We start from the raw sequence: 27,500 nt of genomic DNA, 5'->3' as shown, positions 1-27,500 counted from the left end.
TTTGTCAATACAGTGTTTATGTAGAATCCTTAGCTGTCTGATAAGTGAGCAGAGTACAGTGGATCACTGTACAGTAGGTGCTGTATAGAGGAGCACAGTGTGTGCTCAGATAGGTTACAGAACAGCATTACATATACCTTTTAACTAAGGAATAAATACGGATGTGGCCGTTTGTTCTAAATCTGATACAACTTCAGCGCCAACAGTATAAACATATTTCCATATTCTATACAATCACCAAAGTACATTAGCAAAAAGCACAATGCAACCAGCTTTGTTTTAAAGTGAAAGCTATTTTCCTTCATAAACATAGGGTTCACAGGTATGTTGGGTGAAGGGCGGGCCTAATCTTGTAACTTGCGTTCCAGTTCAGAGAACACTTTAGCATTGACTTCATCAACTTCATCCTCCACCTGGGAAAGAAATAAAAGAAGACACAATCATGAAAGGAAATAAAAACATGGCAAAGGAGGGGGCATCAATAATGAAATCAAAGAATTTACAATGTGATCGAAATGAGTATCGAAATGTCAATGCTCACTCCCACCCCCCCCCCATCCATGAAGTGACCGTTATGTAACATTATTCTTATCCACTTACCTGTTCAACGGCGACCACCTCTGGAATGTAGAACTGCATCATATTCTGGATGCCGTTCTTCAAAGTGACTGTAGAACTTGGGCACCCAGTGCAGGAACCCACCAACTTTACTTTGACTATGCCGTCTTCGAAGCCCTTATAGATGATATCACCGCCGTCCTCCTGCACTGTTGGCCTGACGATGATGGGAAGGAAATTAGGGTTTCACAGTAATTCAAATGACTAGTCATATCTGAGCCTTCTGATCTATTATCCGGTGTACCGTGATCCGTTGGTTTGGACCAACACAGGACCACATGACGTTAAGCAATATCGACAACAAATAGGCAGAGCATAAAAAAATATGATGTGGATCTGAACTATGAGAATTAGGGAGGTCTGAATTGACTGAAAGGTTGTGATGGCTCAGTAAAGCTAAATATAATGAATTTTCCAAATTCAGATAAAAAAAATGTAGACCACTGCGGCCATTATCGACTGGATGGACGGTAACCTGTCTGCGATCCATCACAGGTGTGTTTGTAGACTATATAGGACACAGAAATCTTGGAAAGTAATAACAAGTGTATTCCCTTACATGAACCAGAGGAAGGCTGACGTGATGTCAATGGAGGTGGTTAAGAGAAAGCTAAGGCTAATCCAGCAAACTCCCCTTCTGGATGCACTATGATGAATTTGGAATCAAACCAGCTGTATGAATCTGGGTAAGACAGGAAAATGCTTGACAACTCTTTGAGGTTGCCATGTGTACGATGGACTCCCCCCGCCGAATCAGTAACTCAGAATTCAGATTCCTGCCTGAAAAATCAGCAGGTCTCCTCCTTGTTCCCTTTGGCTCATAAGCACTAATGTGACTCTGGTGTCGGGTACCTAATCCGGTTGTCTAGAAGCTCCTTTATAATGGCAACAACCTCATCATCGTCTTCAGAGAAACCTGCAACAAAGTACATTAAACATTGAGTCATTTAGCAGACACTTTGATCTTAAGCGGCTCTGCAGTCTCTACGATATAAAAATCCATTATATGAAGTCTCGCCGATCTCCCAAAGCCCTTTTCAGTTGGCCAGTGATGCATCTATTAACTGTCTTTACTACTTTGTCGATTCGTCTTATCAAACAATTATTTGCTACAATACTTTTCTCTATGCACGAAACATGTCGTAGCAGGTGACAGGGAATGTTATTGCCCCCTGGACCCCCACTGAGGGACTTGCCGTCCCCCAAACCTAGGGCCCGCCTCTGTTCTCGGAGGCCCTGCTAATACTGAATGTTGTTTGGTACTCACTGCTCTCATTGTTCACTGCTCCTGTGGTAATAGGAGTGCCACTTTCAAAGAATTTCACAATTGCATCCAAGGAATACCGCTTAATGTCTGTCCATTCCACGTCATCATCCATCTGAAGGCAAATGTGCATGAATTAAAATTGTAATTTTAAAAAGAATGAAACATGGTGAGCTTTTCAGATTCCAAAGATGTACCTTTGTAACAGTTATGAAGTCTGGCCCAAAGAAAACACTCTTTACTCCTTCGATTTCAAAGAGATCCCTGTGAGAAAAAAGCAAAAGTTATCTTAATATTCAAGTAAATAAAACATAACTTTCAACTTGTGCTTTAACACTTCTTTGATTTCTGATGACGGCTTTTGAGATTAGGAAACCAAAAAGGGTGAATATTAAACGGTAAACTGAATTCATCATTGGGGATATCATTGTGTGTGACGCCATCCGTCTGAAACAACCCAAATACATTAAATGCGTATTAATTTAATCAATCCGATTTTATGGCAGGCTATAATATAAAACCAAATAGGCTATAAAAGTGTGAGTGTACTGTACTGTGCTAAGCCGTTCCAGTATAGTATGGTGAAACACTTGTATGACTATTGTATGCACTGTTGTCATCTGACACAATCAAAACTTTGACATGTAAAGCTTTGATTGACGTCCCTCCAAATACTTTCTTGAATTAGACTTTACTAGTAATAAATACACAATGTTTATTTAAAAGATATACTGAGAACCTGGCTAAAGAGGAGCATTCTGCAGAGCTTGGAGAAGGAAAATCCAGGGTTCCGGATCCAAGAACAGGTTTACCAGGGAGAAACTTTAAGCTTCTCGGATTTGGGGTATCTTGTGTCTGGACGGACAATTGTCGCACTGAAACAGTAATAGAAAAATGAAAAGGGGGTAATACCCTGCCCGACACTGTCACATATCACAGTGACACAAATCTCAAAGGTAATTGGAAGCGGAGTCAATTGGAATGTTTCTCACGTGAAAAGTGTTTGACTGCTGTCACGTGCAGCAAATTGAATTTTCTCTGACCGGAGCATTGCGTGTGGTATGAGTTGGTTGATACCGCTGAAAACCTATGGTGGATTAAACAATATGTCAAGTAGATCAATCGCATCGCTTTTCATCGTCTGAGGTCACAAACTTCCATGCACGTACACTGATGTGCAATTATACTGTGTGGGGTCTTTCCTTTAACACACGTTAATACATTTCTAAAATATGTATACGTATTAATGGACTATTAATCAGTCAAATACATCTGTGTCTGGGATTAAATGCTAAATCGTTGCTCTGTGGCGCAGTTCATTATGTATGGACGAACTTCAGGTTTTCTCTAACCTCGTTTCATTCTAGCTATCACTGGCAGATTTAAGCATAACTTGTTCAATTACAGATTTTCTATATGTATTTATCAGGCAGTGGTTAAAAATGTGATAAAAAGCGAAAGTTTAAATTATTTCCTGACCGTGACAACTGAGGAAGAACCGATCTCAAGCGCGCCGCCATTTTGTTTGTTTTGGACCAGATCTCGTGACGTCACTATTACGTTACACACGCTCAGATGCGGAATATACTGATCATTGATTCGAATATGGGCTATCGAGCTGATAGAGTTGATTCTTCAAAAAATATGTATACATCCAACAACGTTGGATAACTCCTTTGACTAACTTATTTTCATTAACCATTATTCCATTTTGGAAATGTTTTTTTGCTATGAATTTCAAAAGCAACCATTTATTCTGTAATTCTATAACGAATTTATAACTGACGTAGCCTATTTATTAACTGATCAAAACGCAATGAGAGAGAGAGAGAGAGAGAGAGAGAGAGAGAGAGAGAGAGAGAGAGAGAGAGAGAGAGAGAGAGAGAGAGAGAGAGAGAGAGAGAGAGAGAGAGAGAGAGAGAGAGAGAGAACGGGAGAGATGCCTCTCCCATTCAAGCCAAGAGGCGTTCTGATTGGCAGAGTAGTATAACTCGCAGTGAACAAGACTATTGCTCGTGAAGGAACAGGTGTCTTGTCTTCTAAGGGTCATTTGCCTCTTCTACTACACTGTTAAAGGTAACTTTTAGCTGTCGGGCTGCCAGGACTAGGAGATTCTACCAGCTTCAATTGAGGACAAGAGTTAAAGGTTGACCAGGATTATTGGCATCCCTGTTCATACATTACCTGCTGCTTTCTACAATCAACCCTGGTCCGGGATGATCTTCTGGATAATACTCCCCATCTCCCTTTCTCTAGTGTCCCTCATTGGAACGTGGAGTGTGTAAGCCTACCTTTTACCATTTTTACCAATAATATTAATATTTACAAATATAGATATACATATATTTATATAGATTTTAGAAAATGTAATATTTCAGAGTAATACTCTCTAAAGTAGGCATAGGGTAGACAGTGCATATGCCTTTATGTTTTCAACTGAGTCTGGGGGGTTAGGGTTTCTTAAATTACTTTCCTTGCATTCAAGTATAATCAATTCAAAGGCCTTGAATAACTGAGGCAGTAAACTATCGGTTGCCTCAAATTATTCTACTAATTTCATTTTATAATAATCGATAAGTATTATACTTATCGATGGCTCTGGGATGGCAATATCTGTTATTGATAAACTGGTTCTCTGAAATATGTGGTTTAGCTTGAAGCAAAGGGTGTGGGGAAGGAACTGAAAAGAAAGAATGAGCTTATTGCTTCATAAACTGAGTCATACACGGTAGACACCTATAAAGGAATCCCCTAGAATGAAATAAGGCTTTTGTTACAAGACACAATGGCTACTGTCCTGAGGGGATGAGTGATCTCGATTTTTGATAGGTGATGCTTACATGATGGGCCATTGGCGGTTATTGTACTATTTATTGTACACCAAAATTACATAAAAAGACCACTTAATGAAGGAACAAAGAGAAACATTATTGGCTGTTGCTGTCACCCCCGCATTAGAGCAGAGCTCATGTTGAAGACACAGAGGCTGTGGTTTGAGTAAGAGGAAACTTCCTCAATGAGAAGGGATTTTTCAACCGATTGTTTCAAACTGGCATGCCAAAATAATAGTTTATTTGCGGCACATTTCCTTCGGATACCAGCCCTCTGCAGGCTAAACTACTTTATCCTATTATATTTTACTTATCAAAGAGGGTCAGGTTCTACCTGTTTGAACGATGCTCGTACACACAGTCTGACTGATGTCCCAGAAGATTAAATTGAAATGTCTCTCTCTTTCTTTAAAGATATGCCATCGCCGTTTACAACAACCATGTCTGCTCCCTGGGAGATTGGTAAGCTGTGTCTCTTGTAAAGAAAGAAACAAGCCAAAGTATTTCATTCTTAATGTAAATGTGAGGCTTTCAACAGTGTTTCCCACAATAAAACAATTTTGATATTCTGCTCAGGGGTGCTGCAAAATACTGCAATAAGAATGACTCCACAGAATGCTGTCTGGTGCCCACCATAAGGTAGCTATAAAAAACCTTTCAAAGTACCTATAATCAACATATACACTGCACAGAGTTTCACGGTTGCTATATTATCAATATAGTACTGTAAAGAGTTTTCACTCAAGATATATTACCAACATATACACTGCACAGGTTTTCAAATATATTACCAATTACATATGTACCTGGAATAGTTTCAGAGTTCCTGATATTACAGATATTACCAACATATATTCTGTACTGAGTTTCAGAGTAGGATTATTACCAACATACTGCACCGATTTTCAGTTACATAACCAACACATGTACTATTTGGAGTTTCAGAGTAGCTAAATGACCAACATATATACTATAACGAGTTTCAAAGCAGCTATGCAGTAGCTATCTATCAAACTATCCAACAACATTATGTAAATCATTTGTAATTTTAAAAATAAAACTAAAAAATGTCTCCCTTAGCTCAAGTGGAACCAGCTTGCCAGAAAACTCTCTTTTCTCTGCCATAATCAGTGGCGGGGCTTTTCTATGTGAGTGTCCAATTCTACAACTGAACATTCCATTACACAGTATCTCGACTGAGATGAACGTCGTAGCCATTCATCTAGATCCATCTTTCTAACTGTGGTTGTACCCTACAGTTCTGGTGTTCTCTATCTTCCACCATGCCCACATCATGGAGAAGAACGCCAAGCAGGCGTTGCTGAGCCGCATCGCCCTGGTTTTCGGGATAGTGGCCGCCACGGGGGCATTTGCAGCAGGAAATTGTAATGTACGTACTTCCTTAAGACTTATAGGCAAAAGAATACTGTACAAATAGTCATAAAGAAAAAAGTGTTAGAACGGGAACAAGCAATGCATCTGGACAAGGGCACTTCGCTCCTGTGTCTGAAGAGCAAACAGAGGTGGGAAACTGTTTGTTCTATGTTATCTGTAAGGATATGGGCCGAACCAAGGCTTGATATATAGTTTAGTTTATTTATTTAGTACACATTAACATCACTGGTGCAAGGAGGGAAGGGAGTGAAGACCAATGGGCTTGTACCACCCCATTCAATTATCACAATGAAATCAGTTTTAAAGGCTAACATATAAACTTTAGCAAATAAGGAGACAAATTACATAATTAATCCGAGTTAGATGTAAAAAGATACATGCGGTACATAGAAAAAAGCTGTAGGGCAATGGAGAGGAAAGGCAGTGATTAGATGTCTAGTAAGATATGAATGTACATCAAATGAGTGAGTAAAGAAAGTTTGAAAACTTTTAGGGAGATCTTGGTTTGTGTAAATAAACTTTAAATATAACGATAGAACACTATCATGGTTTCAGACAAAGAGCCTCGGACTACTTGTACTCAAAACGGCATAACATACCGTTGAAGGGCTGTCAAAACATGGATTGTAAGCAAGTCAGTAGTCAGCAGTTAGTAGTCACCAACCTATCACAATCCCGCCAAACTTGTTGAGCAGGTGAAGTCGAAAGGACATACCTAGGTCTAGCGTGAAAAAAGTGAAGAACTCTACGTACATTGGTTAATCACAACCAACCGACTGCCCTTGTGCCTACAGTGCAGAAATTGAAGACGGCCTGAAAATATTGACCAGTAGATAACTGGAGAGTAATATAAACGCTCATAAATATCACTGTAATCTTGACATGTGCACGGAACTTGGTGTTTATGGGGAATCTCACATCAGTCCAAATAGTAAACTTGCTACTAGAAGTATAATACAAACACCATTTTTTAAACATTTTCAGTTGATATTGTAGGGACCAGTTACCATGCAGTTCATAGCAACCAAGCTCAGGTTGCCTAAGGGTTTTCATTCAAACCAGTTCCTAATAGGGCTTTTACACATGGCAAGTTGTGGCAATACAAAGTTTCTTTAGCCTAGGTTACGGTATAATTACGTTCAATAAGGACTTTAAACTGTTATACTGGACTACCCCCATAGACCTGTCAGGCCCACCACGACAACACCAGACCAATCCTTTCTCTCTGTGTCCTTCACAGCCCGGGAACCTGCCCCTCCTGCATCACCTCGGCGCCGCGCTGAGCTTCACCTGCATCTGCTTCTACACCGTCCTTCTGACCTCACTCACTGGGAGGTGTCTGCTGACCGGATATGAAAAGTATCTCTACCCACTTCGCATCATCTCCTCCGCGATTCAGATCAGCGTCACCATCGGCTGTATCCTTCTCACAAGCCAGTTTCTGTGTCAAAAGAGTTGATGTCAAAAAGAAAAAGTTGCATTGAAGACATTGAGGTGCTTTTTGATAGTTAGAGGTTGTTAGATAGTAAGATGTTGACGAATAGAAACTTAGCTTTTGACCTTCCAGAATAATAAGACGATTTATTGTCAAGTTGGTTCATCCATACCAAGAGCAAGTGCTGTTTTTTTAGAAAGAAATTAGAAATTAGGAAAATGAGACAATGATATACATAACAAGTATATATATATATATATATATATATATATATATATATATATATATATATATATATATATATATATATATACTTTTAATATATATATATATATTAATAGTATTCAAATATTAAACAAATTAATTTAAATAAAATATAGTGTGTATGTTTATGTATAAATAGATCAATATTTTGGATCTAATATAAAAACAATGTATAATCCCTTAACCAACAACTGCTTCAGATAGCATACTGTTTGCTCAACCAGACTACAGGGCCATCCACATCTCTGCTGTGTTTGAGTGGATGCTCAGCGTCAACCTGGAGCTGTTTGAGTTAAGCTATGTGGTGGAATTCGCCTACTTCTACTCCTGGATGTTGTCGAACCTGCTGATCAAGCGTGACGAGCAGAAACCCTTGATCTTAGCGATGTCCTGATACAAGACGGACACACCAACCAAACGAGACACACCGCGTCGGTCAGAGTGGATTGATTTATCAAGGCATCAGGATTGGCTAATACTTAGCTGCTATTTCTGTTTTCGGTTGCTAGGCCTGGACTAGGCCTACTGACCACTCCTGGATTACACGCCCATGGGGTGCTTTGTAGTTGTATCAGTTGTTTCAATACTTCCGTTCACTTCTTTCATTAATGTATGTATGCACTTCTTTCATTAATGTATGTATGATAAGATGATTGTAATGATATAATTGTTCTCATGATGGTGATTTGCAAGCATTATTACTTAGATGGAATTTATCATGGAGTTTTAGGTTGTATTTATTGTGTTTATCAGTCTTTGAGGCTTGGTGTATGGGGATTTTGGTGGGAGAACAAACCTTGCTTACCCATCATGATGTACAGGTCATCATGGGTATTTATTTAGAACAATTCTGATAGTATCCTACAGCCATGGAACATTAATTGTTTATCCCTATTCTATGATATTTTGTACAAATTGTGAATTGATTTATATAACCATGTGCTTTTGTACTATTTATAATATGATGACTTGGTTTTTGTGCCAATCATTTATTTGTCGTTTCAAACAATACTCACAAGAGAAAGTGTTGTAGAACATGAGAACATTTCTGACCTCAGAAAACCAATTCAAAATAAATTGATTGTCAAAGATCACTTTATCAATCACCCTGTTCTTAAAATATAAGTGTGTGTGGGACCATCCTTGAGAAGAAATACATTTTATATTTATTTGTATTACCGTTCGCCCTCCTTGAACACATCACATAGTTGCAATATCATTGAATAAAGTGTTAGCAATAACCAGGTTACCAAAATGTTCTGATTCAGGCAGGTAGGAAAATGAAGAACTCCATACATACATTTCTCCTTTGCGTCCACAGAATTAATCACATCTTAAAGAAGGCCATCTCATATCACGTAATGCATCACACAATACACACATGATACAACGTTATGACTCAAAACAGGCCAGTCCGCAACATGATGATTCTAGGGTGACCACAACGTCACCCGGGAAGGATAAGAACCTCTCGTGTTCTTGAGAAGGAGTGTGTGGTACGTTAGAGCTAAAGCACCATCAGTGTTATGTCTTGGCAATCTCTTTATGAGATAGTGTGTCCAGGACAGATGAGACTTCTAAATGCGAAAAAAAGCACATAATAGTTGTAGAAAATAACCTATTTAATGTAGGCATAAACCAGTCTCCTCTCTAGCAGAGTGAGCCTAGAATACAGTTTCACAGTCTTTTAACACAGTTTCCCCCCCCTCCTCGCAATTCAATTGTCCTTACTTCATATGAAGGAAATGTTGACATAAAGAAGTTGTGCTCACATAGATAAGGAATGTCACTTCTTCCTTGAGACCAGTTCCCCCCCCCTAAGCAAAATGATAACCACAAAGGGGAACTAGAAAACACTAATGAACAGATGGGGTGGCTCGATAACACAACCTGAAGAAAACAAAGCTTAAATTCTTCAAAATAAAAAACAAATGGATTTTCCGGCAGTTTCAGTTATTGGACCGATGACACCCCCTGACCTTCACGGCGACCTGTAGTAGCCTGAGACAAATTAACAATGTCACGCAGAAAGATAGAAAGAATCCAAGGTGCGCTTCAAACGTTTCAGGCAAACAGGACCTACGGTTTGGGGTATTTTTTTGGTTCAACCACTTCTCAAAGGCGTTCCTCTTTGCTTCCGTAAGCTTTTGAGAAGTCACTCCTGCTGGTGTAAGGCACTAACCCTGCTGGACCAACCTCCCTGCCCCGAAACCAGCAGCTGCCTGCCCGAGCATTGGTGTGTCCAGACTCACTTAGTAGGGGTGGACAGCAGCATTAAACATCATTGTGGTTGGCCCCAGTGCAAATATATTATTATGGCCCAATCCCATTTCTACCCCTCCCCCTTGTTTTGAAGGGGGAAGGGGGAGGGGTAAGGGGAAGGGGTAAGGGGTAGAAATGGGATTGGGCCTATAAGTGCCAAGGCCTGAGTGTAAATGCTGCTCCTCTTATGTCTGCTTCTCTATTTAAAGCATTTAGTGTGTCACATTGCACTGCCCAGGTGGCACCATCAATACTTACACCATTGGGGTTGGCCAGGTACGGAGACCAACGACCTACAAAAACTAACTTTGTCCAAAGCAGCGGAGAATGCATAACAAATATCGCACTTCATAATCAGGGCTCGATTATGTGTAATCCTACAATAAAATGGGTCTGGCTGGCTAGATGTTGACTGGAGGCTGGGGAGGGCTGGTTTGAGCGGATATTGACTAAAGGTTGGGGAGAGCGGGCCGGCTGGATGACTGGGGGCTGCCTTGATGATGACTGGGGGCTTGGACTGGATGATGACTGGGGGCTGCCTTGATGATGACTGGGGGCTTGGACTGGATGATGACTGGGGGCTGACTGGATGATGACTGGGGGCTGGCTGGATGATGACTGCAGGCTGGCTGGATGATGACTGGAGGCTGGATGATGACTGGAGGCTGGCTGGAGGTTGAATGGAGGTTGGGAACCTGGTGTGTTATACATTCTTGTCTGGTCCCAGCCCATCTCTGAAATGGGCTGGAATGGTATGGCAGCAGCTCATCTGGGGCAGGTGGGGGCTCAGGCATTGTTAGACCCGTCTTCGCTTTACCGATTATGTTGGCATACAGAATAATCCAACGCAGAACACTCGGCAGAGACAACAGGTTATATGATTGGGAGTAACAGCTACCTTAGCAACTCTGACATTACATCAAAGTAACTTTAATCGATGTGATTAAACATTTGGCAGATCCTGTTTGGTTGGATACGTAGAACTTTAAGATGCAGAATGACGGCGCCCTCAGGACAACAAAAGTAGATGTATGCCCAGGAAAACATTTGACGCACCAAACACGTAAACATTGCCATGCCGGGCCCTACTTCTCGTTGTACGTGGTGGGTGTAGTCACAATCTGTTACACACCTACCTAGGCGTTGGCCAGTTAGAACTTAAGGTATTAGGAAGGTGCCTCATAATGCAACAGATAAAGCTTAGGAATGCAAACTGGTTGAGCCATACTTTCCCAGTCATTGAAACAAAACTTGTTTTGACCACATCATGCGACACACTTGGTTGTTACAAAACGGTGTGTGAAACGGACTCCCAGATTGAAATAAGAGACGCGTTTTTTTAATGCAAAGCACTTTACTTGAAAGAAGGTAATATACAACCTGGAATTACAGATAATAAAGATACATTATGAGCAATCGTTTCACAATGAATATCATCTCTCCATCGCAATCAATCCAGAGTAGTGTGACATATCTACAGTTTTGTTAGGAAGAAACAGTGAGAAGCACACCTCATTCTGTCCAGGCCTCTTAACTGTATGACACACTAAAATTAAATTAAAAAAAAGATCTAGGAGTGGGAGTCCACAATGTTATCCTGATAACAAAACAAAATGTATATGAAAAAATGTTTTATGTGTATTTCAAACTAAGATTTAAGTATTTCAACTGCAAAGCATACATTATAAATAAATGTAAAGGGAAATTGGAGGCGAAAAAACAAAACATCAATCAGGATAGTACTACATGTCATATTCTACAAGTCCAGCATGGCTGAAACATCAATTGGGCTTTTATTTCATTTTTTATTTCAAAACATCAGAATTCAGTGACCACCGCTGCGACCTCACAAGCCTCCAAGACCTGAGGCCAGCAGCTGCTTGCAAGCCCATAGCACAACCCAGTCTCACAGAAATACGTGACAGTATTTTATTATAAAGGTCAATCCTTAATAATTAAATGTATAGATTAAATGACTTGACAAGTTGACAGTGTCACGTATTTCCGTGAGACTGGGTTGCATAGCATGCATTATCATCTCCAGATTAATTCAGTTAAAATTACCCTTAAAATTTTCAGTGAATGATGTAAGACTCATGAAAATTGAAAAGAAAAAAAAAACATCAAAGCGCAACACAAAAAGGTTTAAAAATAAATTGATATATTTTTTTCTTCAATCCATAAGTAAAGGCGTAGGGAGGGGTTATCAAGAAAGTCTTCCATTGCCAAACATTCTCTTTATCTCACATCACAGCTTCCACTAAATAAAGTGATCTTTTATTCCCTTCTCGCCATTTGTAGTGAAAATGTGGCCAGAAAAACAATAGCCATGGGTCTGGGGAAGCTCCTTTATGCTGCGATCCATTATGACCAATAAGTCTTGTTTAATAATAAAAAAAAGGACATTACAGCAGACCGTATGATAAACTTGGTGATGTGGGTCGTAATTCTTTGATTAATTCTACTGCGAGTTGAGAAGTGGGGATTTCTTCAAACAGAATACATATTCTTGGTGGTGGATCCACTCTTGCTGGATGTGTCGTCGTGTGACTGGTAGCTGATCAGGGGCTTGCTGGGAAGGCACAGACGCTCCTTGTACCCTGCCCTAGGGTTGGGAGGGATAACAAGGGAGGGTTAACATCATGTAGCTTCATATGTTAGCACACCATCTGGTGGCCTACCCACGTCTTCACCCTTTAGGGAATAACAACTACTATGGAGACCCGCATTAGCGCATTCTCTTCATTAGGGAATCCCACTAAAGCAATATATTATATCATTATTATTATTTTTTTTTTAAATCAAATTTGAGGAATGAAATAGACTTCAGGAATCGAAGGCTGAATCCAAAATGTTTTTCTTTTAAACTAATCCATTTGTATATACATTAAATGGTCTAGTGTGTATAAATTGGTAGCAATTAGTGGTGAGGGGTGAAGTTATACAACGGCTGAATGCAGCGCTGATTATTAATGTTTGGGCTTATCGATTATTATTTTTGTCCCGTAGGTCCTGTAACATAATGTTGTGTCCCTCGAGTCGCGTCACAGCATTTAAATCAATCCAATCACTGCAGTGTGTCCACCAATGTTTTTGAATGGAATTGTAAGCCAACAGGTATTACAAGTACAACAAGTGAAGTCTGGCAGTTAACTTTGCGCGCGAGGATGGCTGAACGGGCGAAAATCCTTTATTGTAAAGGGGGGAACACAACCTCAATGACCAAGCACATTAGCATTGTGCATCAAATAAAGGCCAAATGCAGTACCTTCGACTGTCTGAGTTGAAAAGACTCCTCCTGTCTCCTTTTCTGTCGCACCACAGACGGGCCAGTCTTAATCATCCACTCAAAGTAATCACACAGACATTGTCACTAGTCCCGTCAGTTATAAATAGTAATCCAATTGTAAAATCGGTGTTGTAATCGGCAGCATACAAGCTAGTCATCTTAAAAAGTAAATAAAGTTTCAGATGTGCTGCGTGATGATGTGTTGAGGTTGGCTCAGTACAACGACTGTTAGGTGATCATGATGCGTTCAAATACAACATAGAGAAACGATAAATTGAGTTTTTGGTGAGAAACATGAGTAATACTGTATTACTCAGGTTTCTGTATTACTAATACAGTTGTATAGTGCTCTAATCATTTTTGGATATATAATTAAAACTACTGATTTTTATTAAGAATTACATATTTAATTTAAAATACAATTATTTATTTCCTAAATATTTTCCTCATCACTAAAAACGCGTTGTATTTCCACCAATTAATAAAAAAGTATTGATAGTGGCATCGATAATGACTCAGAACGTTAAGGAGTATCAAAAATGGTATCGATATCAATAAATATTAATGATCCCCATCCCTAGCGCTGATGGGAGTGTTCTCCTTGAATCACAACACCATTACGGCTCCAGTTAAGACCAACGTCTAAAAAAGGTGGTTTGAACACAGTGCGGTTTCAATGAAATTGCACCACAGCACTGATGCTCCTCAGGATAGGAGCATGTGAACAAAATACACATGCACTATCCTGGATGACAGAGCACCAGATAAAGTAAAAACAATAATCGTAACTCAAGTAACTTAGCTAATTACCAGCCAGTTCTCATTAGTAGGTAAAATATTTTGATATCGGGAGGAGCATGCGTCAGTTTTTAAAGCATTATAAAATGTATTTCATCTGAGTTCATCTTTTCAAATTAATGTACACCGATGGATTACGTGACAGACAACCCAAAATGGCGACGAAGAAAAAAAAAAAAGAGTGGGACCGAATGCGTTAGGTTACCAGCAATGTAAAAGAGGAAACTGTTTGAGGCCTGACACCACAGTGTGTGTGGCTGTATGGATCAGAACTGACCGTGGATTTTGATGGTATTTCAACAGAGATAACCTCTTGGGAGTATATCGCCATGGTGTATGGCACATTTAATGAATACATCTCATTATAACACGACAGTTCTCCAAAAAAAAAGCATCACAAATGGGTCGTAGCCATGGGGATAACACACCCACTTCTTCCAACAAACTATTTTTTACAGACGATATATATATATATAATTATTTTTCCTGGAGCAGGTTGTCCATTATGGGCTAGAGTAGGAACATGTCGCTTCAAAATTGGCATAGACCGTGGAAGAGGACTCGTTCTCTAAGTAGATATAGAAGCTCTTGTTCTACAGTTACGAAAATACAACCACTCTCATTTTCATGGGATTATAAACCGATTCAAAATACTTAAGAATATTATATTCTTTTTCTGCCAAGTTTGTTCAGCTAGATCTGTGGTTTCTACCCACCAAAACCTTGAAATTCGACAAAACCAAGCCATATTGCAACAAGCGTGTGTTGCTTGCTCTGTTCAGACATTAAAAAAGGTTTGTAAAATAACGTTATATGAATTGAAGAAGGATATAAACATGAAAGTACATTCAAACAAAACTGTTACCAGACAGAATAGATAATACAAGTGTGGCGTTCCTCTTACCCTATCGTTACGATGGCATCCCTGTTTTGGCAGTTGCTGGTCCAAATTGCTATTTTATCCCCCTTGGGTCTGACATTGACCACAGCTCCACACACGTCTTCACTGGACTCGTCGAATGACTCGCCCACCAAACACAAAAGCTGCATAAGAAAAAAAAAGATATATCAGTTATTCAGACCAACTTACAGTGTCAACAACTATCATTTGTTTGCCTTTTATTCAAATTCCAGTCTAAACGCAAAATCACTTTTTTCAACATTGGGTAACAAATGGTGCTACTGATAAAAAGCACTAGCTCCCCACCCCCAGCGGATAAGTCCAGGGCTGAGATTCTTCCCCAGTACACCCCTGCATGTGACTCTAGAGTCCCACCCTGCCCCCCCAACCTCTACGGGGGGCAGGGTGGTCGACCCTCCAACACTGCTGCACTGTGCTGTGGCTGTTCTGAGTGTGAGGTGGCGTACTCAAACTGACTGGACAAACTGATCAGAGGCCCAGTTCTGCTCTGGGAGTGGAGTTGGACCCACTGGTAGTTGTCAGAGAGGAGGATTCTGCCCAAACTCCCCTCTATCCTCGGGAACGACTCCCAACCGCTCCGCAGAATGCTGTCTGAACAGAGGAGTACGTTCAGCCACAAACCCGTGGCAATGAGGAGTTCTACGCAGTGCCACAGGAAATCCTTCAGTCCTGTGGCGATCATTCTAACTCGTCTCACTACTAGAGGAGTCACTCACAACTCTGTCCATTCTGTAAGTCACTGAGATCCAAGCCATTTTACTTGTACCTTAATAACCTGTGCAATATGCCTTCCATATATACCCAAGAAACCTTACTCTAGAGCAGGGGTCACCAGGGCGCCCGCAAGGACTATATGAGGGGCCCGCAGGCCTGTTCTGAAAATAACTCATTTTTGTACAACTCTTTCCCACCTTCTTTAAGTCATTGTTGATCATTATTGTGAGAAATCATTAACATGATCAGCTTCTTCACATAGATGAGTATCATTAATCAATATTAATAATATATAACTAAAGGCAAACTGAGCAAATTTGTTATTTCAGAAGAGTGTATTAAACTGGGTGCCCCTTCGTATGACTCAGTACCCATGAAGTAGCTCTCAGGTTCAAAAAGGTTGGTGACCCCTGCTCTAGAGTCACTTAGCTTCAACTACTCTAGCGTCACTTATACTTTGACTTGATATACAAGCATATTTTATTATAATCCTGCTGTTCGTTAAATGCATATTTTATCTATTAGAATATTTATACTGAAGCAGAATGCGTCTTTATATTGATAGTTGTGTTCCATTTTCTTCAGTGTTCCTGGATTGAACTGAGCAAGTGACGTCATCTATAAGGTCAGCTGTATCTGTAATGAATCTTAGCCCTGGGCATACACCAACCTACCAGTGTGCCAATGCATTCACTGGTTTATTTCCAATATACAGTTAGTGGAATTACGCGAGTGGAAGCGCCACATTGGGGTCACGGGCCAAAAAGAAAGACTACGGCCCTCAGGTACAAAACAGGGCGGGCTCCACAGTACCGTCTCCATCCAGTAGCGGTCCAGGTCGTTGTGTCTCTGCTGTTTGTTGAGGGTCATGAGCCACCTGCCGCCCAGCTTGTTCCGGTCGTCCTCCCACATTGGCTTGATGCCATCCTGGGGGAACAATGGCAGACACAAAAGAGGCTGTGAACGAGGGCCCGGTGGTTGCACCCAGTGCTCCGGTGTCACCCCCGCCCCCCGGACACAAGCGGAGAACACATGTTCGCTTCACGCCGAGCCAAACTACACCCAGAGGGGACGCGTCGATTAACCTGCATCCGACGGGCCTTTTTAATGCTCCATCATGACACAAAAGGCTCATGAGATTATGCAAGATAACATTAGTCATCTGCTTACATGGCATTCATTTCAGGTGATTTGCATTTAATACGTTCTACTTAAAAATATGAATTTATTTTAAGTAGAACAATTAAAGTACCTTTTGAAAGAGCAAAATGTTTAAATTGAGGGTTAGGGTCGTCACATTCCTTACCTTAAATAAGCAGTAATCACAGCCAAAGCCCAGTTTGCTCGGTTGCTGTATGTGATTGTATAATCTGCAAAAAATAAATTGGTTTGTGGTATGAGAATAAGTCTTGAGTTAAACCCAGAAGTGTAAAACGCCTATCAACCTTTATTAGCTGATTATACGCATCAAATTACTTTTTTAATAGAAAGTGTAATATCATGTATATTCATAATATGCCTAGAAGATTGTGAATGGGATATTTATCTTCATCAGTAAATGTGTCCCAACACATCTATGATACGATGACGATCCAACAAGGCTAAACCTATACCCTCTAATCATGCGTCCAAACACTTACGCCCAGAAGTCTTCTACGGTGTCAAACTTGGAGATGAGACGCAAGTTCTCCGTCCAGCTTTTGCTCTTGTCATTTTTGAAGTACCATAGTGCCCATCTGTACAAAAGAAAACAGAACCAAGGCCATCAACAACATAGTCACACTCATGGGATTTAGCAGAGGGCATGTGCATTTACTTACTTACCATTGATTCCATGTTTTTGACAATATATTTTTGTGTGCCATGTACTGAAGGGCCACCTGGATATCTCAAAACCTCTCAGATGTGTGGCCGAGTGCTGCGATACACGTTCTGACAATGACGAATGCAGCCTCAATAGAACCTGTGTGACCTTTATGCCACAGCTACTGAAGATCTTAGTCTGTTAACATTTGTCCACCACAACACAACACATAACGTGAACCAGGAAAACAAAGCCCGGTCCACCACAGCGTATAACCATATAGGGCCCATTCCCTGGGCAATACAAACAAGCTCTTTAAAAAAGATCACGCATCATCACAGAATAACAGAATCACGGCAGTCGCCATGACCTACAAATACACCCACCGATGGTTTATGAGAGGTACCAGTACCATCATACTTTTAACTTGAGTTTGGGTCAGCCCAGTGAACCAGGGGTCAAGGATAGGTTTGTGACATAAGATAACCCCTTAGCCAATCGAGTCGTATTTAACATTTCAAAATGAGGGAACCCACAAATAGTCACTGTAGACCAAACAAACAGTTCGGACAGTTCGGTGCACTAATGTTAACATTTCACAATAGCACTAACCCTCCACGCTAGTCAGCCTTTCTTAGCATGTTTTAGATCAATGACATTGTGTTCTTGGGGAGGTGCTCCGCTAATTGATCCCATACGGGTATACAGTTTATGATTCAAGTCATACTAAATAATTAGCTCCGATATACTGAATCAACCTCTAACACGTACTACTATCACCACCTACAGCCTGGCAGATCTAAGCACATCATTGCACAAGACTGAGGCCTTACGTTTTCTGGTTTCAAACTCATGGAAAAGACAGATATGAAAAAACAAACAACTAAACTAGATAAGACTGATGACATCACAACCAGCAAGGTGGAGGGTTTAGACGAAGTGTACAAAAGTATTATATGTATTTTGCTGCACCAAATCTTAAATCTTCTATTAAATGTAGACATGGCACAAATGGCAATAAGATGTTAGATCATAAAAGATAATTTTTGACTTGAACAAACAACTCGATGTTAGACTATGTAATTTATGTACAAAGTGCAACAAAATAAGTCGTACAGCCATCGCCCAAACAACAAATATTATACACCTGTGCATATGAAAAAGCGAGTTGGCAGATGTGGTAAATATAGTAAGTGGACACGAACAAATTGATAATATGGTAAGAGAAGTCACGTGTAAAATGTCTAGCAAATCTAAACAATATTTTTGAACCATTTAAAAAATAAATAAAAGAAGAGTCATAACAGTAAACATTTTCAGAATGCAGATGCATGCAAAATGTTTCTATGTAAACAATGTAGGGTCAGAATTCATACTTGTTTTGCAAAGGATGCTTGATATACTCATCAGAACTCGGCAGCACTGGAATCTCAGGTTGGGGCTCTTCAATATCAGCTGGTTTCTGATAATCAAGTAAAAGTAAAGACCAAATGTCCGGTTAATAATCAAGCTGTCACTTAATGCTGACCGTATGTCCCATCTGGGTATTTCAGTTCGACTAAAACCGAAAAGGAAAGCGTCCCGATCCTTCCATTAGAGTCAACGATTCCATAAGGTGGTTAGCTCTAGAGCAAATTAATGCATTTAAAACCATACGACAGAGCCGATGATGTCTTTATGTATCCAATAACCGCCGTCTCTTCCTTTAGACCAAATAAGGCTTTAGGCAAACTCGCTAGCGTTGGTAGGTGAAGTAAAAGCAATCGAAGAGGTCGGAACTAGGCTAGCGTCGGCATTAGCAAACTCGCTAGTTAGCACCGGGACACACGTGTCTACGTGTGTTAACGTGATTGAAAAATTAAATAATATGATCGATTGTGATACATTAGTGTGTGTTCTTTCTGAATACACAATAAAATCGCATTATTGTCACACTTTAAAGGGGATCAATGAATGGACTAAGAGTCCCTCCCTGCCAACAAAGTGAGGCAACGCCACCCCCCTACCCATCACATTGCTAACGCTAGCTTGACCACACACGGCAAAACCATCGGCTTATTATTTCATAACGAATTCGTAAAATTACCCCCAAACTAAGTTAACGGCACGGAAGTATAACTAGGTAATAAAGAAACTCAAAAGAGGCGTTATCTGTCCGTTTGCGTCAGCCGAAATGACAGCTATTTCTAGTTATTTGCCTTACCGGCTCGGATGTCGCCATCTTGACAGTAAAGTCTTTCTGCTCGTTCAGTGCTCATGCATCACCAGCCACCACTCACACACGTACGGTGGCCCCGTGGCTCAAAAATATCGATTCAATATGACAAGAAATAATGCAACAGCTTATATACAGCGCGTGTAAGGCAAAAATGTTGCACCATTTAAACTCGTAGTCGAGTACCAAAGTAACCCACTCAAAGTACACATAATAGAATGTGTATTCGACAAAGGGAGAGAGAGATATAGAATGAGAGGGATAAATAAGACAAGGCAGGGAAAGAGTTAGATCTCTGCTGACTGTGCAGCTCTTTCATGCTTGTGACCTCTCTCACCTATTAAAGTAAAATGGATGAAGGCTTCGGTCATAGGTGTGAGGAATAGGATTTTATGGGCATCTGTAAAGCATTACTACGCGCGTTACATGTTCCTCTATCTCTTCTTCTACTGATCCCGGAGCATTCAATTGTTTTAGTACAGTAGGCCTATTCGTTCAATTCTGAGTGTTGTTGGTAGTTTAGCAGTTGCTTTTCTGGCTTCCTAGGCTTGTATGTTCAATGGTGTTGACCAATTATTTGAATCACTCAACATGTCAGAGTAAAAAAAGGTAGGCCTATTAAAAATCTTTATTCTTAACGTTTTTGATCATGGGAATATTGTTACAAATGCATTCCACTTAAATCAATGTTGTGGTATCTGAAAGCCTAAAATACAACTGATTTAACACTGCTTTATTATTAGCAAGCTCAAAGCCGCAGTCTCTCCCACAGTCTCCCAGAAGTAAAAAGGCAAAATAAAGACGATTAAAGGTCCAAAATATAAATATGTCTTTATTTCACAATCCCAAACAGATCAGCCATCCATAAAATGAATGCTTGTCTCTTTTTTACAAGTCTAAATGGATATATTTTCAGCAAGTTACAGTAATTCAATTTGAAAATAAGCAATCATCCATTGTCTACACACCATTAACAGTACAACAAAGAACCTGGTTCACATACATAATTACACACTTTATAATAAAAACTGAATTCTAAATGCTGGTGCTTTCTGTTAGTTCCTTATTGATACAGTCAACAGGCAGGGCCTTTGTGGGTGGGAAGTTGAGAAAATAATCCACATGAACACTTACAACCTGACCAATGTGGTCGCATCTTTCTCTCTAAAGTGAGCTGACTCAAAATGAACTTGACGAAAGAAAAATAAAGGTTTACATTCATTGCATTTTTTATGTATTCAGTGATTAGGATTTATACAAGTTGCCATAAATAGCACCAAGTTGAACATGATTTATTTTCGAGTTTGGTTACAAGTGGAAGACTTTGGAACCCTTAAAACATAAAAACAAAAAAGATCTTGTTGGTTTAATCAGTGTTTTTCCCCCATGGAGAAATTAAGGTAAAAATAAACAAAGCCATATAGGATGTACAACAGCTTTGAAAGGTTGCAGAGACTTTATCCATATTAGTTGCAACAGTGTATACTAAGAGCACCATACGTTCACGTTTAGAGAACACAAATGGGTAAAGTCACTGAAAGCACCTTGACGCCACATTCCCATAGCACCAAAACAATTCAATGTCTCCATAGGAAATGCATACATCTCGTCAATACCCATTCAACTTTTCACTTGCAATACTACTGCACTGTATTTGAAATGTCATTAGTGATGATAATCTATAATCGTCTTTTATTAAAGGGTTATTATTAACAATTCTGCTGCTTCAGCCCGTGGACACCAACCCTGTATGTCTAACGCAGACGCATTATTGAAGTAGAGAGCAGAATTTCCTATGGATACTGTGTGATTATGACATCGAGAGACAAAACGTTTTGTTGATTTTGCATTCATCGATGAAGTCATGTATTCAAGTTTAACAACTGGCTATAGATTTTCTAGACATTTGAAACTCTAGCAGGAGAAGTGGTCTCCAAAGCACCAGTAAAATGTACAGTTTATGCCATGATTGTAAACGACATGAGTCCTATGACCTTGTTTCCTATGCAATCACTAGGCGAAACCAATTAAACATAAGTGCTAAAAAATTTCTTTGAAACATACTTAATTGTGGATGACACTGAATTTTCATAGACATGATTGCAGTTTTGTAATATAGTGTTGTTCAATTCACTTGCAGAATTTCTAATCAGATCAACGTAGAGATATTTTAAAAAGAAGAGCAGTTTTATCTATGGCTATGTCATATATATATACTGTATATATATATATATATATATATATATATATATATATATATATATATATATATATATATATATATATATCTGTACATACATAAGTATACGCCTATGGACCGGGGTCCCTCTTTCAAGTTAGGTCTTAGAAATCAAAATCTCCTTAATATGCCATAAAATATGTGTATTCCAAATAAAAGACAATCGAGAGTTGTAGAAACAAAGCAAGCAATCACAAAAAACTTCCTTGAACTGAAGCAACTGATTGGACGAGGGCAACGTAAAAATAACGCTGACATCATCTGTACTGAATGGATGTCAGTCATTGTTCTCAGTGTCATACATGCTGATGAAATGGGTTCGATGTAATGTGTTTGTTTGACTAAAATGTGTCGCTGCATAAGCCAACGCGAGCCACGTGGTTAAAGAGAGCACCTCTTGATGGAACCGATGGTGCAGTAGACCTGCACTCGTACTCTGTCTGCGTCCAATCGGATCGTGTATTGACCCGTAGGTAAATATATAAACTTTGCAGTAAACAACAGGTTTAACACCAGAAATTAAATATAAACTGTCATGATCAGAATAAATAATCACTTTTTTTGTTCTTAATCTTGTATATAAAAACCAGTTTAAAAACATTTAAAAAAAATCTTGAAAGCACCATCCATTATTTTTTTTTTACAATAAAAAAAGAACACACAACTCACAGTTTAAAATCCCCACAAACTTTGGTCTTTTTCTCATCACTTTCAAGGCAAGAGATGAGAAAAGACTACAAAAGAACATGTTAGAAAAGCACGATAAAAGTGACATAAAAGTGAAGAAGTAGACGTTTTGGAGTTGAGGTAAGGCAGAAGCATGGGGTGTGTAAGCTTAATCATTCTGATCTGACTGTGAGTGTGTGTGTGTGTGTGTGTGTGTGTGTGGGCGCTTGTGTGTGTGTGTGTGTGTGTGTGTGTTCGTGTGTTCGCGCGCGTGTGTGTGTGTGTGTGTGTGTGTGCGCGCGTGTGCGTGTGCGTGCGTGTGATTCAAACACACCACTAAGTCCAGCGGTTGTAGGGTCCCGTTACGTGGGTGAGCGCGTACGGGGCCACGGTGATGACTCCGTCCCGCGGAAGTGTCCAAGCCTGTCGGGTCGGCACCTTGGGCACCCTCCTCTTCTCCTCCTCTCCCTCCCCCTCCTCCTCCAGACCTCCTCCTCCTCCTCCCCTCATCCCTGCCTCCCTTTCTGCCATCCCCAGCCTCATGGCCTCCTCCTCCCTCTCGCGTTCCCGCTTGGCCATCTTTGCGTCCCACATGGCCATGCCGTGGCCGGGCTCGTTCAGGGACTTGTGCTGGTAGAAGACCAAGGAGATGCGCGTGGGGTGACTGCGGTCGGGCCGCAGGATGGGCGTGGTGGCGTGGAGCTCCCGGCGGGCGCACTCGATCAGCACGGAGCCGTGCGACGGCGCCACCGCCACCCCGCCGATGTCGTTGTCCAGGAAGTTGTGCTCACTGTCCGACCACACCTCCTCCTGCTTCAGCTCCTCAGAGGTGTCGGGCGGCTGTGGGAAGGGCTGCGGCGCCAGGCAGAGACCCCTGACCTCTGGGCCGTGCCCCGGGGCGCTCCCGTTGAGCCCGTTGAGTCTGCTGTAGAGGCCCTCTGTGATTGGCTGAGGGGAAGGAGATGGAGAGGCTGCGCCGTGGCCGGGATGAGGGGAGTAGTGGACCTCCTGGGGCTCTGTTTTAAACCCGCGGGGGTAGTCGGGGTGGCCTGGGTGGGGGGGTATGCGATGCACCGGTGCAGATCCTGAAGAGTAACCATTCACCGCCTCTCCGTTTGTCCTGTGTTGGTGGATGGCCCCGTTGTGTCCGTAGTGGGGGCCAGGCGGGAGAGACGAATGGGGCGAAAGGGCCTCTCTCCCTGGGTGGACCCCTGCGCCCGGAGAGGGGTAGTTGCTGGTGCTCTGGTTGTAAGTGCTGGCATGGTTCTGCTCTGACTGGTACTTTCCTGCGCTCGGAGGTCTGGCAGGCAGTCTGTGAGAGCCCTGAGGCTCCGCTTTGAACCCCGGAGACGGCTGCTCAGCTGAAGTGCTTTTGAAATCTGGGGCGGATTCACAGACACACGGAAACAACGGTTCAGCGGTTTTTGACTTGAACAAACAACTTGATGTTAGACTATGCAATTCATTTTAAGTACAAAGTGCAATAATACTTTTAATACTTTAATACTTATAATACTTTTGTACACTTCGTCTAAACCCTCCACCTTGCTGGTTGTGATGTCATCAGAGTCTTATCTAGTTTAGTTGTTTGTTTTTTCATATCTGTCTTTTCCATGCTTCAGCGGTTATTCAAATTCAATTCATTATTCAGTGTATTATTTATCACAAGCAGGCCGTGCATGATTTTTGTGTTGGATCGGTAACGTATTGTATTATCGAATGTGTTGTACAACATTTTGTAGAGTAAAATTGTTTATACAAAGCAGGAAGAAAAATAGCTAGCAAAATAGCGGTGATAATACATACCAAAAGCAATAGCAAAGGAAGAATTAGCATGAAAGTAAATATGAAATATATAAAATAAAATACATGACGTCAGCTGCGTCCGAAATGAACACAGTGAACACCCAACACAGCGTCCACACCAACCAAAGACGGATAGATATGACCACAAATAATATTCAGGGTTAATATTAAAACACTCTCTTAGACGGTATGTTTTTTCCACTCTGGGAATCTGGACCCTGGAGGTTTAGCATGTAAGAACCAAATTACAAGAGAAAGAGAGACATTGCACCCACCTTTGTTTGGAGTCTCACATTTCCCCTTCCCTGCTGACTGGGCCAGCTTCTTCTCCAGCTTGTCCGCCTGGGCCTTCACACGAGCCTCCTCCCTCCTCTTGCGGGCCGACTTCACCGGCTCGGCCAGCAGACGCACCTGGCGGAAACAGCACAAACAATTTAGCTGAACCTGTAATAATTACCGTATGTACGGGCAGGCCTTCCATCCACTGCGGCTATTGTTGCTTTGTTTGCGCTTCGGCTCTGAACCCAAACCCAGATTTAGCAGCTGGCGTTTCTGTTTTTCTTCAAACATTTAAAGGGAAAGTTCAACATCATCGGTGTGCGTGATCTGAGAAAGTCTTTGAATAATGTATTGAAATTGAAACAATTTTGTTATGAAGTGCCTGAGATCGCTGCAAAATTCATTTCAGGGTCTATTTTACTACTAACAATGTGTTTATAATTGTTAAAGATTTCTCACACGCTATCCTACTTGGTCTCTTCCTTATGTGCTCTAGTGTGGGATTTTTCCTATGAGTTCACCCTGAGAATGCCTCTGGATGTAGACGGCAGCAATTACATTGGCGTTTCCTCTTTCTAAATGACCAGTCAATTAAATGGAGTTGCATGGCAGTAGACTGGGAACCAGATGAATCTGTGAGCTCATGTTTCATTTGTTCTGGCATATGCGTCTGTCCCACCTCAAGTACAGAGAGATATCCAGAAGTTAGCCTGGGTCAGGCCATCAGAACCGTTATCTTATAATGGTCGGGTTTGATACGATATCTGTACAGAGGATTGCCAATGGAAGGGCAGTTGAGGCATTTTCTCTGATCGGTTGTAGGTCTGTTCAAATGTGTCCAGAGGCGCTTTGGTCTGCGCCCGTTGATAACACGGAACACGGAAGAGGTTCCAGACTAACACGCATTTGCAAATTGGTCTGGCAATGTCGGGCAAGCATTACGCTGGTTCTTAAACAGAACCCCTTCAGTTGTTCTTCATCTGGGGAGGATGTGACCAACATGTCCAACTTCCTATCCCTGTCTCATTGAAAAACAAAAACATTGCAGAATCACAATTGTCATAATAACTATATAACTAACTAACATCCGTGATATCAACACTAACATTGAGTTAGGTCTGGAGGAGTGTGAGATACACGGGGGCTGACGTCGGCAGTACGCGTTCCCTGGTGCGGGTCCCGAGTCCTCTACACAGGGACACCAGGGACCCCGGGCTTTACATACCTCTCTTGGGAAGGCCGACAGCACCTGCAGGGCGCCGGTCTGGATCTTGTTCCACTGGCCCTCCACCCGGCCGAACTCGTCCCGCTCCGACACCTTGTACAGCGGCAGCACGTGGAGCTGCTCGTCCTCAGGGATGTTCCGCACCGCCCGGTTGTCCTCCCTGGTTAAAGTGCATACCTGCACACACACACGAGTCGAACCGGTCAGCCGGAGAGCATGGCGACGTCACAATGAGCACTGAGACCCTGAACTGAAAAGCAGTGGCTATGGCGTTCGACTCCCGGTCGAGACAACTGGGTTCGATACCCAATGTCTGCGGCCCGCCTCTAAGCATCTTTGAGCAAGGTAACCTCACCCCTTACCGGTTCCTTGATGTTCTTTATCTGAGTTCACTCAAAGTTGCTTCGAATGCAAACGTAAATGACCATAATACGCAATGCATACAACTCCGTAAACAATGAGTGCGAACGGTGTAGCACATCAGCGTACCACAGTGCTGCCGTTGTTCATGTTGTGGATGTCTTTGTGAGCATGGGCGCAGAAGTCCACGCAGGCCGTGACCCCGGAGAAGGGGCGCCCCTCCCTCAAACCCAGCCTGCAGTCGGGGCCTGCCTGCTCCTGATCCACCTAGCACACACAAACGCACACACACCCGCACACACACACACACACACAGAAGGAGAGGTTATTTGTGTGTCATCATGTCAGCACCAAGTAAGGGGGCCTGCTCATACAGGTTGAATCATCATAGGAGGCGTGAAGTCTTCCATGTTGAAAAGTGCAGAAAAATCCTGAAAGAGAAGATAGTTAAGCCCTAAATGATGATTACTATTATGGGGTTATTTGGATGTCTGCCGTACCCAAACGACAGCCATGACCGCTTGTTTGTGTTGCCCTGGTGAAAAAAACCAACTTGTAATTCATCTGATGGCCTATAGATGGCTCACGGTGGTTGGATGCAAAAAGTCCAGTCCTCATTATAAGCCAAGGAGAAAATGGTTCATTCTTGAAATACAAGCAAATAAATATTTGTTTGTTTGGCCATAACCTAAGTTCAAGTCCTTTTTTATTTCATAAAAAAGTTATTAAGATCAGATATGAATGAGTTTTGGAAATAGACTACTGCAAGGCGGTATTAAAATCCCCACAAATACCTCAAATATGAATATGATTTAATGCCCATAACAAGAAATCGAAGGCTGCATCCAGTAGTGTGTAAACTAATGGGTTGGGTCACCAGCGCTACGTCCATATTGAGTGTGGTCTATGGCCGTACCTGATTCTGAAAGGCCTCGGGAGCCAGCCTCTGGTAGACGGGCGCCAGGTCGGTGGCCAGGTTCTGCAGGTTGTGCTCCAACATCTCCTCCTGGTCGATGAACAAGAGAGTGCATGATGAGTGAATCTCCTCTTCTCAGTGATTGTGTTGTAATTACATCGGCTGAAGTGGTGCCCAGCGCCATCACCGGCCTCAACA

The 27,500-nt window shown here is 41.5% G+C and overlaps 4 protein-coding genes across 7 annotated transcripts in view; 1 reads left to right on the top strand and 3 right to left on the bottom strand.

Annotated features, from left to right (window-relative positions):
* The window catches only part of zgc:110319 (NifU family protein), a 3,742-nt gene extending 102 nt beyond the window's left edge, over positions 1-3,640 (bottom strand). The window contains exons 1-8 of the mRNA XM_030378763.1: positions 3,362-3,640; positions 2,875-2,969; positions 2,622-2,757; positions 2,080-2,146; positions 1,886-1,997; positions 1,471-1,534; positions 601-775; positions 1-413 (exon numbers count right to left, since the gene is read on the bottom strand). The exon at positions 1-413 is cut by the window's left edge and continues 102 nt beyond it. Coding sequence (XP_030234623.1) covers positions 345-413; positions 601-775; positions 1,471-1,534; positions 1,886-1,997; positions 2,080-2,146; positions 2,622-2,757; positions 2,875-2,969; positions 3,362-3,402 — 759 coding nt within the window. The 5' untranslated portion in view covers positions 3,403-3,640 and the 3' untranslated portion in view covers positions 1-344. The remainder of the gene's footprint in view (positions 414-600; positions 776-1,470; positions 1,535-1,885; positions 1,998-2,079; positions 2,147-2,621; positions 2,758-2,874; positions 2,970-3,361) is intronic.
* A 205-nt stretch (positions 3,641-3,845) lies between these two features.
* On the top strand, positions 3,846-8,913 carry si:dkey-228d14.5 (Frag1/DRAM/Sfk1 family protein). The gene is made up of 7 exons (XM_030378764.1): positions 3,846-4,163; positions 5,128-5,175; positions 5,290-5,352; positions 5,794-5,861; positions 5,973-6,103; positions 7,349-7,526; positions 8,008-8,913. The coding sequence occupies exons 1-7, from the start codon at positions 4,099-4,101 to the stop codon at positions 8,199-8,201; spliced, it is 747 nt and encodes a 248-aa protein (XP_030234624.1). The 5' UTR covers positions 3,846-4,098; the 3' UTR covers positions 8,202-8,913.
* A 2,490-nt stretch (positions 8,914-11,403) lies between these two features.
* eif4e1c (eukaryotic translation initiation factor 4E family member 1c) lies at positions 11,404-19,954 on the bottom strand. The gene is made up of 7 exons (XM_030378774.1): positions 19,800-19,954; positions 18,973-19,058; positions 17,433-17,528; positions 17,099-17,162; positions 16,606-16,719; positions 15,061-15,200; positions 11,404-12,674 (listed from the first exon to the last, which is right to left on the bottom strand). The coding sequence occupies exons 1-7, from the start codon at positions 19,815-19,817 to the stop codon at positions 12,560-12,562; spliced, it is 633 nt and encodes a 210-aa protein (XP_030234634.1). The 5' UTR covers positions 19,818-19,954; the 3' UTR covers positions 11,404-12,559.
* A 669-nt stretch (positions 19,955-20,623) lies between these two features.
* The window catches only part of tet1 (tet methylcytosine dioxygenase 1), a 35,793-nt gene continuing 28,916 nt past the window's right edge, over positions 20,624-27,500 (bottom strand). For all 4 annotated transcript variants that reach the window (XM_030378611.1, XM_030378610.1, XM_030378612.1 and 1 more), the window contains 5 exons: positions 27,303-27,392; positions 26,516-26,653; positions 26,027-26,203; positions 24,798-24,933; positions 20,624-24,095 (listed from right to left, as the gene is read on the bottom strand). In XM_030378611.1, coding sequence (XP_030234471.1) covers positions 23,053-24,095; positions 24,798-24,933; positions 26,027-26,203; positions 26,516-26,653; positions 27,303-27,392 — 1,584 coding nt within the window. In that variant the 3' untranslated portion in view covers positions 20,624-23,052. The remainder of the gene's footprint in view (positions 24,096-24,797; positions 24,934-26,026; positions 26,204-26,515; positions 26,654-27,302; positions 27,393-27,500) is intronic.

Source organism: Gadus morhua, chromosome 15 (genome assembly GCF_902167405.1).
Source record: "Gadus morhua chromosome 15, gadMor3.0, whole genome shotgun sequence".
Classification (NCBI taxonomy): Eukaryota; Metazoa; Chordata; class Actinopteri; order Gadiformes; family Gadidae; genus Gadus; species Gadus morhua.
This window is presented reverse-complemented; position numbering and strand designations above follow the sequence as displayed.

Bases quoted from the DNA above. Each gene is read 5' to 3' on its own strand.
- si:dkey-228d14.5 (XM_030378764.1), top strand. From the start codon at position 4,099: ATGATCTTCTGGATAATACTCCCCATCTCCCTTTCTCTAGTGTCCCTC. The intron at 5,176-5,289 runs GTAAGCTGTGTC...TATTCTGCTCAG, and splicing joins GTCTGCTCCCTGGGAGATTG to GGGTGCTGCAAAATACTGCA. The intron at 5,353-5,793 runs GTAGCTATAAAA...TGTCTCCCTTAG, and splicing joins TGTCTGGTGCCCACCATAAG to CTCAAGTGGAACCAGCTTGC.
- eif4e1c (XM_030378774.1), bottom strand. The intron at 17,529-18,972 runs GTATGAATTCTG...TCTTTTGTACAG, and splicing joins AAGCATCCTTTGCAAAACAA to ATGGGCACTATGGTACTTCA. The intron at 15,201-16,605 runs GTACTGTGGAGC...TTTCTTATGCAG, and splicing joins ACCGCTACTGGATGGAGACG to CTTTTGTGTTTGGTGGGCGA.